The sequence below is a fragment of the Zingiber officinale genome, chromosome 10B (genome assembly GCF_018446385.1).
Source record: "Zingiber officinale cultivar Zhangliang chromosome 10B, Zo_v1.1, whole genome shotgun sequence".
Classification (NCBI taxonomy): Eukaryota; Viridiplantae; Streptophyta; class Magnoliopsida; order Zingiberales; family Zingiberaceae; genus Zingiber; species Zingiber officinale.
The window spans coordinates 3,881,145-3,894,837 of NC_056005.1; the positions used below are offsets into that span (position 1 = coordinate 3,881,145).

Genomic DNA, 13,693 nt, shown 5'->3' on the forward strand with positions numbered 1-13,693 from the left:
GATTTACAAATCAAATTGAGGCTAAAGTTTGAGATACAATATTTATTCTTTTTAGAAAGTGCCCGGTTTGATGGGCATTCGAGATCTTCCTCCTTGCCCCTCTTCAATCCTGCTCGGAAGAGCTTTACTTGTATCAATCAAATCGATAACGGAAACCAAATTCAAACTCTTTGGTCCTCTCTCTGTTCGTCTGTCCTCGGTCCAGAAGAAACAAAATGACGTTGGTATTACATGGAGGGAGGGGACGACGCAGAAGTGTCAGATGTGGGAGTAGACTGTGTAGTTCATGGTCCGGCTCACGGTCGATGGCAGAGCTGCCAAAAGAGTCTGATTCCGGTCCCTCACTGCAAAAGAATCCGTACTCTTATCTTCTCAATTATTACCTCTCTACTATATTGCGTTCAAGGTGTTTGAAAAAAATCGCATTAGAAAAAAAATCCTTTTCTTTTTACTTCTAGGATAACACTCCTTCCCTACTTTATTCAAAACGAGGAAATTTTTATAGTACTTAGTGTTTCAAGGCTAGGACAGTGCCAGTTAGGTTCACTGAAAACTAGCATTGATAACCATTTAAAATGTGTAAATATGATGGTCCAGATATGCTTTCTTAGCCTGGTTGATCTGATTTGAGATATGTTGTGGAATTGGCATGTTACTAGCAATAGTATTAGTGGGCTAAAATATTTTTTACTGATGGTGAGTTTGCTGCATCCATTTACCAGATATGGATAGAAAGAAATAGATCTCTGAAATTGAGGATAAACCTTCTGTGGTGGTGGGCCCTATAGTCCTATGTAATACCAGACATTTAGTGGAGGATAATCCCACAAACAGAGAATATATAAGAGCTCTTGGAGTCAGTTATTTTTTTCCCGTTCATGGAAATATACATGCTGCCAAATGAATTTCACCACCTTGGGACTTGGGTAGCACCTCGACAATGAGAATTGATGCTTCCCTAGCAGGGTGTCAGGTTGGAACTATGTGTTCTGTGAGATTGTTTTTTTTTTTTGTAGCTCCAGTTGTTGCTGTTGCTGATTTTAATTGATAAGGCATTCTGATTCCATGAGTTACAGACTATTAGGTGCTGTATGATTCAAGCTATGGAAAGGCAAGCAAATGTGTCTCTCAATTGATTGTTCAAATATAACTATCGACCAAGGATGCATGATCAAAATATCTTTTTTATGGGCTTAGTGAGTTTATATATCTATATATATATAATTTTTTATGTAAATAGCAGACTGTGGATAGATAATTATGCTCCATAGCTAGAGAGAATCTCTTTTGGAATATTTCACTATTAGTTATCATGTTAAGAGTCTTACATATAAGATTATTTTATTATTATTCTCAACTATGATCATGGGCAATTTCAACAGTTTCAGGAAGGTTGAAGACAAGCATAAAGATAAAAGTTCCTGCTCATTAAATAAGCTCCCCCAGTTTCTTAATCTCTCTATATTGGTAAAGCTAGATCTTGTGATTCATTTGCCTCGTGCATAAATGATAGTTTGGCATATATTTAAAACTCAAAAGACAAGAAAACTTTGGCATCTTTGGCTTTTCTGGATGAACCAAACTCTGTCTATACATTGTATTTTTTTTTACCATGAGAACTGAATAAATGGAGATTTGTTAATCCTATATCTATTGTATTTTTGTCTGATATCCACTGAAGGCATGCACCTGGTTTGGATATTGTGGTTCAACGTGATATATTGTCATTTAGTGTGAGATAATTATGTTATTTATACTCAACAGGTACTAGGGAAAAATTATTCTTAATAAAATAACCAGGAAACATAAATGTTGCATTAGTTATCTTCATGTCTTAGACCGACACTTTGGCAGCGATCGAGTAGTACTATTTACCATTTGTTTTGTTGTTTGTGACCTTACGCGTAGATATACGTTGATATGAGCATTCAAGACTCTGTAACCTCTTTTGGTGGATAACCAAGGGACCTAGTAGAAAGACAGTAGGTGAGATTAAACAGGATCAAGTTTCACACCAAATCATGCTTCTGATAATGTATTCCTTTCTAGAACAGTGTGGTAAATGGTTTAAATGGAAATTATTTATTTCAATCTTTGCAATTCAAGTACATATAACAGATGAAAATTTTCGAATAAGATAACCTCACACAATGCAAAGAACTAGCTCAATAACTCTTTTTTTTTCTATCATTATCTGTGTTTCTGCTAACAATTAATGATGTTCCCAGGCTCCAAGTTGAAAGAAGACTAGTAACAACTGGAACCAGAATTGCAGTATCCAAAATGCAATTCAACAATGGGTAAGCACTAACTGCAATATGTAAAACCCAACCTTAAATCTGAACGTATATAGTTTTAGGTTTTGTGCCAAACCAACTCGTATGGAATACCAACCCTGTTTATTTCAGTGGTGCCTGAAGACCATCAGACTGATCCATGGATATAGTAGATCAGTTTGTGATGGAATCTGAACTTCTCTGAGAAGGTCAGAATTTATGGAGCTCACACATGACCATTTTTTGTTCTTTTACTTGGCATTTTTTGGATGTATACCAATTATTGTTCTGATATCTGCCACTGAGCATGAACTTATAAGCTATATTATTCTTTTTAAGGCTTAATTGCACAGAAGCAAAGTCGATTTGCACGTTGCAAAGATTAAGGCTCTCTGATTAATCAGTTTATGAACTCTTTTTTCTAATTGAAAATTAAATATAATAGGAACTGATTATTTTTATTCATTTTTTAAATACTGGATTAAACCAATTGAACTGACACGTTCAAACTCTGAAAAACTAATGGGGTGTTTGCTTGGGGAGAAATAGAAAGGGAATGGGTCTTTCATCTTGTGTTTTGTAAATTTACTTACCATTATCCAAGAGAGTTGATATGGTATCATTCGTCCATGCTCCTAAGAGGTCAGGGCATCCGGAAGTGATCTAAGCACCCCAAGTGTATTCACTTTGGGGCGACCGGATTCTCTTAGTCGCGGAAGAATGGCATAGACGATGATTCAGACACCATATCAACTCCTCCTTTATCCCGATAGAAATAAAATATAAGATAGATTGATTTCATTCTCCTTTATTTCCTTCCAAATAAATAAGGAAAATAGAATACTTTCCTAAGTTTCTTTTATGTTATTTCCTATTCCTGAGCAGGTGAACACTGAACACAGGTAAAAGACTAGTCTTTGCCTCGAGGTAAACTGCAAGCAAAAAAGATTGGTCTGACATCAACGTAAATAATTAGTACTGCGCCACAAAGAAACAAACACAAAGCACAAGAACTCTTCAACGACAATCAATTGTTCCTCGGCATGGTAAATTACAACGAGGTGAATTGAAAAGTGAGTTGTAAATTTTAAAACTATCAAAATAAGAAAAGAAAATTGACTGAGATACAATAAATATTTTTTTACACCATATTCTATGAGTTATAAAGAGTTTTTTTAGTGACTTTAAGTAAGATATCGCTATATAAACGCTGAAACCTCTCACTTGAGAGGTAGTGGGAGTAGTAGACGCTTTTATCTATTTTCGCATCTCCGATTTCGTCCTTATACTTACCGTCGGGCTTTCTACTCATTCAGTCTCGCCTCCGTCCCGTCTCTACCGAGGTCTGGTGCTCCGCGGTGATGGGAAAGCGATGAGGATCCTGCTTCCTCTTCTCCAGCCATGCCGCCCTCGACGTCGACCTCCTCCGCCTCTTCCGGCTGCTTCGACCTCCACTGCACGGAGGACGCCGGCGAACTCGTCGGCTACCGCGGCGACGCCGACAACTCCATCTCCGTAGAGGGCGAGGAGGCGGCCGCGGACACGGCTGGTTCAGTTCGCTTCCCCGTCGAGTCGGTCGACCCAGCCGCCCGGCGCGACGCCGTCGACTGGATTCTTAAGGTGCTGCATCCGGCGCGCTGCGCATCCTAGAACTACCCGCAACGTCTCGCTAACATGCGCCGGGAGTGGGGCTAACGGACGTTTTGGTTTGGTTTCAGGTGCGCGCTCGTTATCGGTTCAGACCACTGACGGCGTACCTCGCCGTTATTTACGTGGATCGTTTCCTTGCTTCTCACCGCTTGCAGGTAGATCGATCTCGATCTAATCGGACGGCCACCAATATCTGTCTTTTATGCTGAATAAATTATTAGCTATTAGGCCTCATTGTTTATTGTTTTTTTCTTAAGACATTCGAATTATCGGCGATGATGAAGTAAATACATCTTAATGCTGAATCATTTAACATTCAGGAAAGTGATGGAATTTGTTGTAATTATAAGAGGATTATTTTACAAACTGTGTTGTAGGATCTTATTGTTTGTTGTATCAAAATGCAGCAAAATGGTTGGGCACTGCAACTTCTATCAGTGGCTTGCCTCTCTCTAGGGGCAAAAATGGAGGAAACACTCGTTCCAACCCTTTTGGACCTGCAGGTGGTTGAGCTCATTAAGACCAGTAATGGTACCGCAGCTTTTGTAACTTATCTGAGCATGAATTGAGTTGGGTTGATTGTGTAGGTTGAGGATGCAAAGTTCATCTTCGAGCCTCGTACTGTGCTTCGCATGGAGCTTCTTGTGCTCACTGCATTAGACTGGCAGCTTCAAACTGTATCTCCCTTCAGTTTTGTTGATTTCTTTGCTTGTAAGATTGATTCATCTGGTAAACGAGCAAGAGTCTTGGCTTCGAAGGCCACACAAATCATATTAGCAGCAATGCGAGGTAATAAAATTGGTTTTGGGTGTCATATCGATTTTTAACTGATGTAATGCTTAGATCTGAACTCCATGTTGCAACAGAGATTGACACTGCAAGCCATTCCCCGTCGGCTCTTGCTGCAGCTGCTGTAATCTGTGTAATAAATGAGACTCGGGATCTGGCCGTCGTTAATCCTACAATTGCAGCGACATGGTGCATTGGACTTACTGAGGTAACTGATTAGAAAGATCAGTAGCTTTTATTCATGAGCTAATCGATGGATAGGTCAATCATAGTATCAAATTTGTCCTTTTAGGAGAGAATCTCCAATTGTTATCGAATAATGCAACAAGCAGTTGTAGAAAGAAGGCTCAGCAAATCTTCACTGATTCTCTCGCAGCAAAGGGTACCTTGTCCATCTAAAAGGGACTCCGTGCTCACATCTTCATCCTCATCTCCGCCGACTAAGCGAAGGAAGATTAACAAACAGAATCGCCACTGAGTGGCTGATGGAATGAGTTTGCTAGAAATATAAAATATGAACCTTAGGGAATAAGAGAGCAAGTTGTATTTAAGGATTAAGTATCATTTTGTTTTTATAGATTCCTCAGTATTTCATGCAGGAGTTTGGTTTGCTTCCAATCTAGTGAGGAAGGAATTTTCTTCTCTTCCTTTTTAATCCTAGAAGTCATTTCCTTTGTTGGTTTTTTTAATTTTTATAATAATCCAAGTGTCCTGGGCTTTAGAGTCGCATATCCCCCAAAGGGAGGGGGGTCTGCCATTATTTTGTGTAGTGCTAAGTGTGAAGATTTGTGTTCCTTTCTGATGGCTGTGGGGTCTGTTGCAAATAGAGAATGCATTGATTGTTGAATGGAAGAGAGCCTCTTCCAGCTGGTGGTTCTTGTTGTAAAAATACTAAATTCAATATTCAAGCAGGATACAAGATAACTTATTATGGCATTCCAGATCTCACACTGTTCTATTGCTTCTGGTCAAACTACTCTGTCTGACTCATCCTCTGCCTCGGCAGAATGTGCATGATGAGCGTTTTCTTTTTGTTGTTTTGTTTAGTCCTTGTTGTTGAGTATCCATTGTTAATTATGAAGCATGCCTTGTCAGCCTGAAGAAGTGACAGCCATCCTGAGGCTGTGTTCCTAGAGCTCCTGCAATTCTTTCCATTTTATATAATGTTCAACTGGTCATTTAAAATCCCTACTCCTAAAATTTGCAATACCTTAAAACTGATATTTCTTTGTCAAATTCAAGTATATCGGATCAGCATCACAATCTGCTGCTGAGATAAAACGAGTGAAAAATAATTATGGCAAAGCAAAGCATTAATTTTACCTAAGACACCAACAGCTGTTGTGAAGATTAATCATTATCTCATGAATTCTGCGATTGCAGATGATATCACTCTGCCTGCTACCGTGGCAGTATCTGTGTGGGGGACAGTAACATGATGCATGGAGAAAGAAGATGGATCGGGCAGAGGAATCATGAGACTTGGTCGGAATGCGTCCAACCTGCACAGCTCAAGAAGCCGGGTACGTTGCCGCGCATTACCCCTTATTCCCTGCCTACTAACGAACTCGTGGACTGTGCTAACAAGATCCATATCCACTGGGAAACAACAAACACATCTGTGCGCAATTGGAATCTGTGTGAGTGGGACCTTGATTAGGAGTTGTGTTCTTTGATGATCTTGATTTCTTTGCGTGCTTCTGTTTGTATTATCCATGTTCATCATTGACCTGTCTAAGATCCTTCTTCATCATCACAGCTTGTGGAGACACTATCATAATTGCTTTGCTTGTATAGTTAATAGAATAGTCTTGTGAGACTTGAGAGCTATATGAATGAGTGGGACAGATAGGCGAAGGATTTGCTTTCCAATAAGACGTGAAAGTTCAAACTCAAACAAAACCAAATTGACCTATGTCATTTGTCTGAATCTTATATTGCAGCTGTAAAGCTGCCCCATGCAAACAAAGTCTTTAGAGGAGGAAAAATGTGGGAGTCGCGGAGGAATAATGCATGCTACATGGATAAATAATTCAGTAAGTAGTCAAGGACGATGGTGATGGACTGATGGTTGATGGTGATTCAACTACTAACTACGGAGGAATCGCTCTATGAGTTCAATGTTGTGTGATGTGGTGAATAAGATGGATCAGAGTCTGGGAGATCGATGTCAAAATTAAGAGGGGATCAATATTTTAGGCTAGCGCAGACGATCATCCCGATCGAAGGGTAATTTGATCGGACTCTTAGGCCGGTCGGATGCTGAGCCCTTAGTATTGATAAAATTTTAAGCCGAGTCAGCGCCATTCAGAGCAAGATCCACTTCATCACTCGAGATTAACATGATTAATTAGTTTGGTCAAGTGATCTAAGACCTATGATATGAACAGAACCTATCGATTTGTAATAAGATGGTTATATATCTTATTAACTAGCCCTGTTCAGGTATACCTTGAACTTTCTCTTTCCTGATAAAATAAATGAAGCTGTTAAAATTGAAAATCGTGGACAGATTCCCTCATGCCTGACATGTTTCCAAAGGAGTGAATATTTTTCTTTTTCCTAAAAAATAAAAGCAGATGATATTCTATTTTTTTCTTCCTTTTTCCTGTTTAAGTGCACTAGACTTTCCTGCTTATACATCCTCCTAGATTTCCACTGCCTTTTGGAAGTCTCTTTGACCTCAAAGCAAGGAATCCAAAGAACAAGCCCAAAGCCCCAAAGCCCTAAAGCCGAAGACTTTTCGCCACTAAATACTCTCTTTAGCCTCCTTTCTTTCTCAAAGGATATTTACTTAAAGGCAAGCGTGATTTGATAAAGGATGCTTCAAACTTTTCTTTCTCTCTGCAGGAACTATATATGTACCTCATGCTAATGTTGATGAAGTAGGTCCTGAGATATAAAAAAACCCCAAGTCAGCATGATAACACAATGTTCACAATTCGTGCAGATGAATGATAACCTCTAGATGTAGAACTGTATCACAGTACACGCTTTGAAGGAGGAGGGTAAAAAGCATAAATATTCGTTCACTAAGTAACCTAAGTGGACATATAGTAAATATCTGCAATGACTCTGCCCCGCAATAAGAATGAAGAAGTTAAGGTCTTATTCATAATCATCAGTAGCTCTTACCTATCTACCTGTCAACTAGTTAAAGCCATGCCCTGCCTTTTTCTTTTGGCTTTTCTTTTCTTTTCTTTTTTATTTCTGCCATGATGGTGTGCAATTGGAGAAGACACTTTGATGGCCGTGGGGAACCTTAAGTTTGGAGAAGTGGTAGATGACAGAGACAATTCATTGTTGGTGATGAAAGAGCTCTGGGGGAAAGCAAATGGATCATGTGGACTTTGTTTCGATGTTCCAAATGCAGGTAAAGGGCTAAAGGCTACGTAAAGTAGCCTGGATTAAGATTTCTATTGATACGGAAAGACATTGATAAAGATGAATCAGTGTTCTTTTTGAACTGTCCTTAGCATTGTATCATGCAAGTGGTGGTGGCCAACTCAAATTGGATGGGCCTGGCTGTCGGCCTATATTGTCTCATTGGGCCTCGCTCATTCGTTATCCGGCCCAACCCACTAGGATTGATGCGGTTGAGCCGGGCCAATTTCTCTTTCTTCTCTGCTTCTCGAATCATCTGATCCATCCCTGTTTCGCTTCGCGATCCGACCAATTCACTTCACAGCTTCTTCGATCAGTGCCGCCCTCGATGCATCCGCTGGGAGTGTTTGGCAAGCCGCGTCGCAGCAGCCGGCTTACCTCTACCCTGATCCCATCCTGGCTTTGTGATCTTTGATACTGCTTGTTCTTTGTCTGAGGGCGAGCTCGGAAGAATCTTGCCAGGAGCAAAAGAGGTCTTCAGCCAGGACATGGATGAAGTCGTGAAAATTTGCGCGGAGGTTGGTATTTCTTTCCTAACAAATTAGCAACTTCATTTCTTATGTCTGTTAATAGTGCGAATATCATTCTTCGGGAATACAATGGGTAGTTCTTTCCTGACAAATTGGAAACTTCATTTCTTATGTCTGTTAAGACTTAAGAGTACGAATACCATTCTTCTGGAACACAGTGGGTTGTTCTTTGCCAACAAATTATATCTGTTAAGAGTGTGAATATCATTCTTCTAGGACGCAGTGCATGGCTACTGATTTTGATTGATTGACAATTGAAATTGAAATAGAAATTAAGGGGAAATCCGATTATCTATTTTTGCAGTGCTAGATAAGGATCACAAGGATAATGTTGTCGAAGTTAAGAGAATTGGAAATAGAATTCTTGTGCCAAAGTTGATTTTAGAAATACATAATCATATTAAGAGCAATTTCGAGAGAACCCGTTGCTTCTCCTTATTGTTCTTAACAAGACCAAGAAGCAACTCACTGGCTGCAAGGAGTGACCCTATCCGTGGTCGATGCACTAGCAGAAAATGGCAATTGGAAGTTTCCGATCCTTTAAAAACTTGGCCCCATGGAAGTTTTCCATCGGCCATCATGATACTCAGAAGGAGCTTGTGGTGGTCTATTCCGTTTTCTCATGCCTACTACCCACATAAGTTAAGGATCCTTGCTCCTTATGGCTCTAACTTTGCATTATTACTATTTGTTTCATCATCGACGCCAGTTTTAGATAGGCTGGGCTTTATCAAAAATATTATAAACACGCCATTGTCACCTCTCTATGGTTTTGTCAGCTTAGGAGGGATTTGCTGCAATGATTTTGGGTTCTTGATGGGAGGTTCCATGAACACTGAGTGTCCAACCTTCATTCTCTTTATAGGAGGTCTTATGAACACGCCTAGAGTTTGCATGGAACAAGGGGTTTAGGAAAAAAAAATTATTGAGACAGGCTCCCTAATAGCTCTTCAGTTGATTAAGTGTGAAGTATTGACTCTCTCCCTTTATTGCCCAGCCATGCAAACCATTTCAGTATTGGGGTGTAGGGAATTGGCAATAAGGCTTCTTACCTTATCCCAGATCCTGAGCTCATGTGCACATTGGTTGGCTAAGGAAGCGCTTCGATTGCTTTGCTCCTAGTCTTTTTTATCCAATTCACCCCTAGAATTGAAGACCTCGGGAAACCCTTGCCCTACTATTAGCATGACATTAACTGGTGTTTTTTTTCACTTAATAAGAGGTCTTGGCGTCATCCCTGACATGCTACTATTTTCTGGAATAAGAAGGCTGTTAGAAGGGAAAATGCTCATTATTTAGAAGGCGTGGAACTGAAACCATATTAATTTTCCATATTCATTACTTGTAATTATCGGAAGACCGATCTTTAAAGAATCCTATTTAACAATATTTTTATATCTTCTTCAGTGTGTCAAGCTGTTAAATGCCTACTGGACAATCAGACAGGACACAAAATTGGTGCAAGAAAGAACATTGATTGGTATTAAGAGACATCTTTAAGCAATGAACAATGCATACATGATGAGAATGAGATAGCATTGTGATATGATCAAAATGATACTGGAATCAAATGGTAACTGGTTAGGAAAAATTGTGAATGATTATCAATATAGTTTTGAGAAATCAGAAACTACAAAACTATCTCATCCTGGATAGGCAAAAATAGAATTTCCAACAGCCTATTGATCATCGAGCATTCACAGGATTTTTTTTTTTTGGTTCTACTGATAACTGAATAAGGATGTTATAATTGTAAAATTGTTCTGACTACAGGATTGAAAAACCCCAAATTCATTCTCCGTCAATTCTAGTTTATGATTACATATGTTTTCCCTGCTGAAATCAATCTGGGGAATACATGCATCAACCGTTATTGGAAATCTATCTTTACAGGCTGGTTTTCCTCTGGCAACGTTACCCTATATCTCAAATTTTCATGGTATACATTAAACTATTCATGAACACATCAGGCACACAAGATTAGTTAATGGTTGAGATCTATCTTTGAATTCTGTCAAGATTTCATTTTATGTTTTGTAAACTGTTGCACAACTAGCCTGACATTTCTGAGATGCTCTGGAGCGAAGGACGCCATTGTCTGCCTCTCATTGTCGTCTGTGTGTTCTTCAGTGGATCTTGTTCTTGTCTTGTTACCTGTTCATTTCAAACAGAATAGTTTGCAATCATTATTTCTGAACTCAACCTAAACATTATGTATACATCAGTAAATGAGACGTATGCTCCCATTTCAAGTTCATGTTCCGTTTGTTTTGTGTCTTTCAACTGCTGATTGGTAGGCAAATTAACATCTGTTGCATTGAGCGACTCATTAATTTTCTTCATCGTTGAGTGACAAATTCCTGTTTAATGGTTAGATCTGAGATTTTTTTCATCATTTTTATTTGTTTTGCCAATCTACCTATTGATTTGGCTACAGTTCTAGACGCTAGTAGTTGATATATCGTGAAACTTATATGCAAGAACATCTTTGTAGCAATTGTTGCAGCCATACCTCATGGTTTCTTTCTGCATCCTCCTGTGCTTCATCTCCGTTCTGCTTCTGCTGCTGTTTCTGTTTCATAATCATTTCTTTCTGGCTTTTCTTCAGCTTCTCATATTGCCTTTGCCTCAGAGCTTTTGCGACTTCTGACCAAGAAAATCCCCACAAATGTTCGCCGTTAGATCACGCCGGACGACTAAACAACAGCAATCAGCATGGCAGAAAAATAAAGACGAGAGGAAATAAGAACCTTGAGAGGCGATCAGCCGGTAAACTTGGCCGAGCAGAAGCATTTCCTTAGGCTTGAGCAACTTCACCCGGGTAATCCGGATCCCAACGCCGCCATCCTGTCTCTCATTTGGCGGGACGTCGAGGGTTACGAGGGCCACGTGGTACCCTGGGTTGCTCTTCATGACATTGGCAGCGGTCGTCGGCCAGTGTAGCCTCTCCACTTTCCCGCCCGGGTACTGGATCACCACCGCTGCCGCATCCGCTGCCTGGCAATTCCCCATCCTTCTGTGTTACCTTTGCCTGCAGTTGGCTATGGTGATTTAGTACGATTCAGGTATGGGAGAAGTGTGGTATAGAAAGAGAAACAGTGATAGGAGCATTCAACCAACTTCGGCTACCTTGGTTCAGTTGTCTAACTTGTCTTATTTAATGCGATGGGATGAGGTAAGAAGCCTTGCTCAAAGCTCGATATTATAGAATATATTCTCGCACATATTCTGCAGTCAATCTCTATATTTTTAAACAAAGAGGGAGAATGAATCCTTCCGTCTGCCTTTGAGCTACCTTCCACGTGACATGATGTCAATGGCGAGCTTATATGGGCTATGGTAAAAGAGTGTGGTAGGCGCGCGTGTTATATACGTTGCAGGCGACTAAGGAGAAGTATGATAACATCCCCTGCACGCAGGGCGTGGGATTCTCCATGCTATTGGAGTGTGAATGCCCGTGAGAGGGGGCCACGCACCAAGAGAAGGTAGTAAGCAGACTGTTGTCACTGATGGATATATTACTTTGTTGCTTCCTTCTGTTATGGTCGCTTGGCCTTACCTGAGGAAGCCACCGCATGGAATGGGATATGGAAGGCAAAAGCTGCTCCTACCTTTCTGTGATGGTCGCTTGCCCTTTACCTGAAGAGTCCTGATCTCTAGCGTCAATTAAATTGGCTCCATCAAGTATCAGGTAACAGATAGCAGTAGTTGTTGCTTCCTTGTGTTGCGGTAACGGTAGTGTTGCTTCAAGCGGTGGGTTTTCTCTTCATTTAATCTGACAAGGGACAGCGCTCAGCGGCAATAACCAAAACGGTCCAAAGTGACCACCTCTTTCTCCGCTCCATGATTGCCTTGTGTTGTGGCATGAAATCAGTGATCACGGTCAATGTCGCAAAGTAGGGTTTATTAATTAACTAATGCTCCACTTTGATTTATGTATGCAGAGAATCTACATGTTACTCTAGTCATCCACGTACTCGAAAGATAAATGTCTCCAACATGTTTACATGTTTCGGAGTTGGATGTGTTCATCACTGGGGGAAAAAAACAAGCTACTTTGGACGGAAAAATTATCTTTTGATCTATTTTTCTCTCATACTTCACCTGCTAAATCTTTTATACAAATGAATGAGGTACTGCTGTGTTAGAAAAAGCGTAAGTCAGTCTCATCAACCACCGCTATCTTATTATAAAATGGGGGTTGGTTGTGTTCGGGTATTAACTGCTCTTAGTATTTTAATTTTTCATGTTTGTATTCTGCAGCACAAAATAAAAAAGGAAAAGGATTTCACAGAGGACAGATGGTCTGTTCCATTCAGATGACCATTTGAAGGTACGATGTCTTCGAGTACTAGCTTGTATGATAGCTCTTCTAGGTTTCTCTTCCTTAGTCCAATTGCCGACTAAACGTCATTAAGATGCCATGTGAAGTGTTGGAGTTCTCACATTAATTGTCCGATCTCATCTTATTCAAACCTTAGCCCGGTAGGGATCTATCGGTGAAGATTGAGATATCCTAGGCATATAATCATGGTTATCAAAATTTAATTCCACGGATTGGTGTACTTGATACGTTACCAAAATCTAACCTTAAATTGAATCTGAAAAGCTCAAATTATATATGGAATCATAAATCAGTTTTCATCGATCTAACTAAAAATTAGAAAATTCAATATATAAAAATTAACTAATACAAACATATATCTGGATTTTAGAATCTATAATGTAGATATGAATGCAAATTATTAGTTTGATTTCGATGTCCTGTCATATTTATTAGTTACTTTCTTTTTTGTATTAGAAGGTGATGATATTATTGTTGATGGTGTAGATGCGGTTATCATAACTAATAATTATACAATTACTATTATGTTAAATAATCCTATGAACAATAAGGGAAATTTAGTGGATGAAAACAAGAAAAGACCTGAATGTAGTTGAATTAACAGCTAAATGGTGCGGCTCAATGACTCAGTGTTATGGTCTTTGATTTTCAAATGAATTAATTCCTTCAACTATGTCTCTTGCTAAAGAAAAGAACAAAAAATAAAATAAAATTTAAAG

At 39.6% G+C, this 13,693-nt stretch overlaps 2 protein-coding genes and 1 long non-coding RNA gene across 7 annotated transcripts; 2 read left to right on the plus strand and 1 right to left on the minus strand.

Annotated features, from left to right (window-relative positions):
- Positions 1–34: 34 nt before the first annotated feature.
- LOC122030615 (cyclin-D1-1-like) lies at positions 35–6,451 on the plus strand. 5 transcript variants are annotated; one of them, XM_042589831.1, is made up of 10 exons: positions 41–358; positions 723–1,467; positions 2,229–2,300; positions 3,162–3,349; positions 3,593–3,896; positions 3,995–4,081; positions 4,334–4,429; positions 4,514–4,715; positions 4,793–4,923; positions 5,008–5,651. In XM_042589831.1, exons 5-10 carry the CDS (start codon positions 3,678–3,680, stop codon positions 5,191–5,193), a joined length of 921 nt encoding a protein of 306 aa, XP_042445765.1. In that variant the 5' UTR covers positions 41–358; positions 723–1,467; positions 2,229–2,300; positions 3,162–3,349; positions 3,593–3,677; the 3' UTR covers positions 5,194–5,651. The 5 variants fall into 5 exon arrangements, with proteins under 5 accessions (XP_042445768.1, XP_042445765.1, XP_042445764.1 ...); XM_042589830.1 differs by having other exon boundaries at positions 1,383–1,467; XM_042589834.1 differs by lacking the exon at positions 5,008–5,651 and adding an exon at positions 6,099–6,451 and having other exon boundaries at positions 35–1,467.
- Positions 6,452–8,344: 1,893 nt separating this feature from the next.
- Positions 8,345–13,194, plus strand: LOC122029876. Its single transcript, XR_006125222.1, has 3 exons — positions 8,345–8,617; positions 11,238–12,784; positions 12,893–13,194. It is a non-coding gene; the product is annotated as an uncharacterized LOC122029876 (long non-coding RNA).
- LOC122029875 lies at positions 10,629–11,641 on the minus strand. The gene is made up of 3 exons (XM_042589018.1): positions 11,380–11,641; positions 11,142–11,275; positions 10,629–10,783 (listed from the first exon to the last, which is right to left on the minus strand). The coding sequence occupies exons 1-3, from the start codon at positions 11,639–11,641 to the stop codon at positions 10,682–10,684; spliced, it is 498 nt and encodes a 165-aa protein (XP_042444952.1). The 3' UTR covers positions 10,629–10,681.
- Positions 13,195–13,693: the final 499 nt, after the last annotated feature.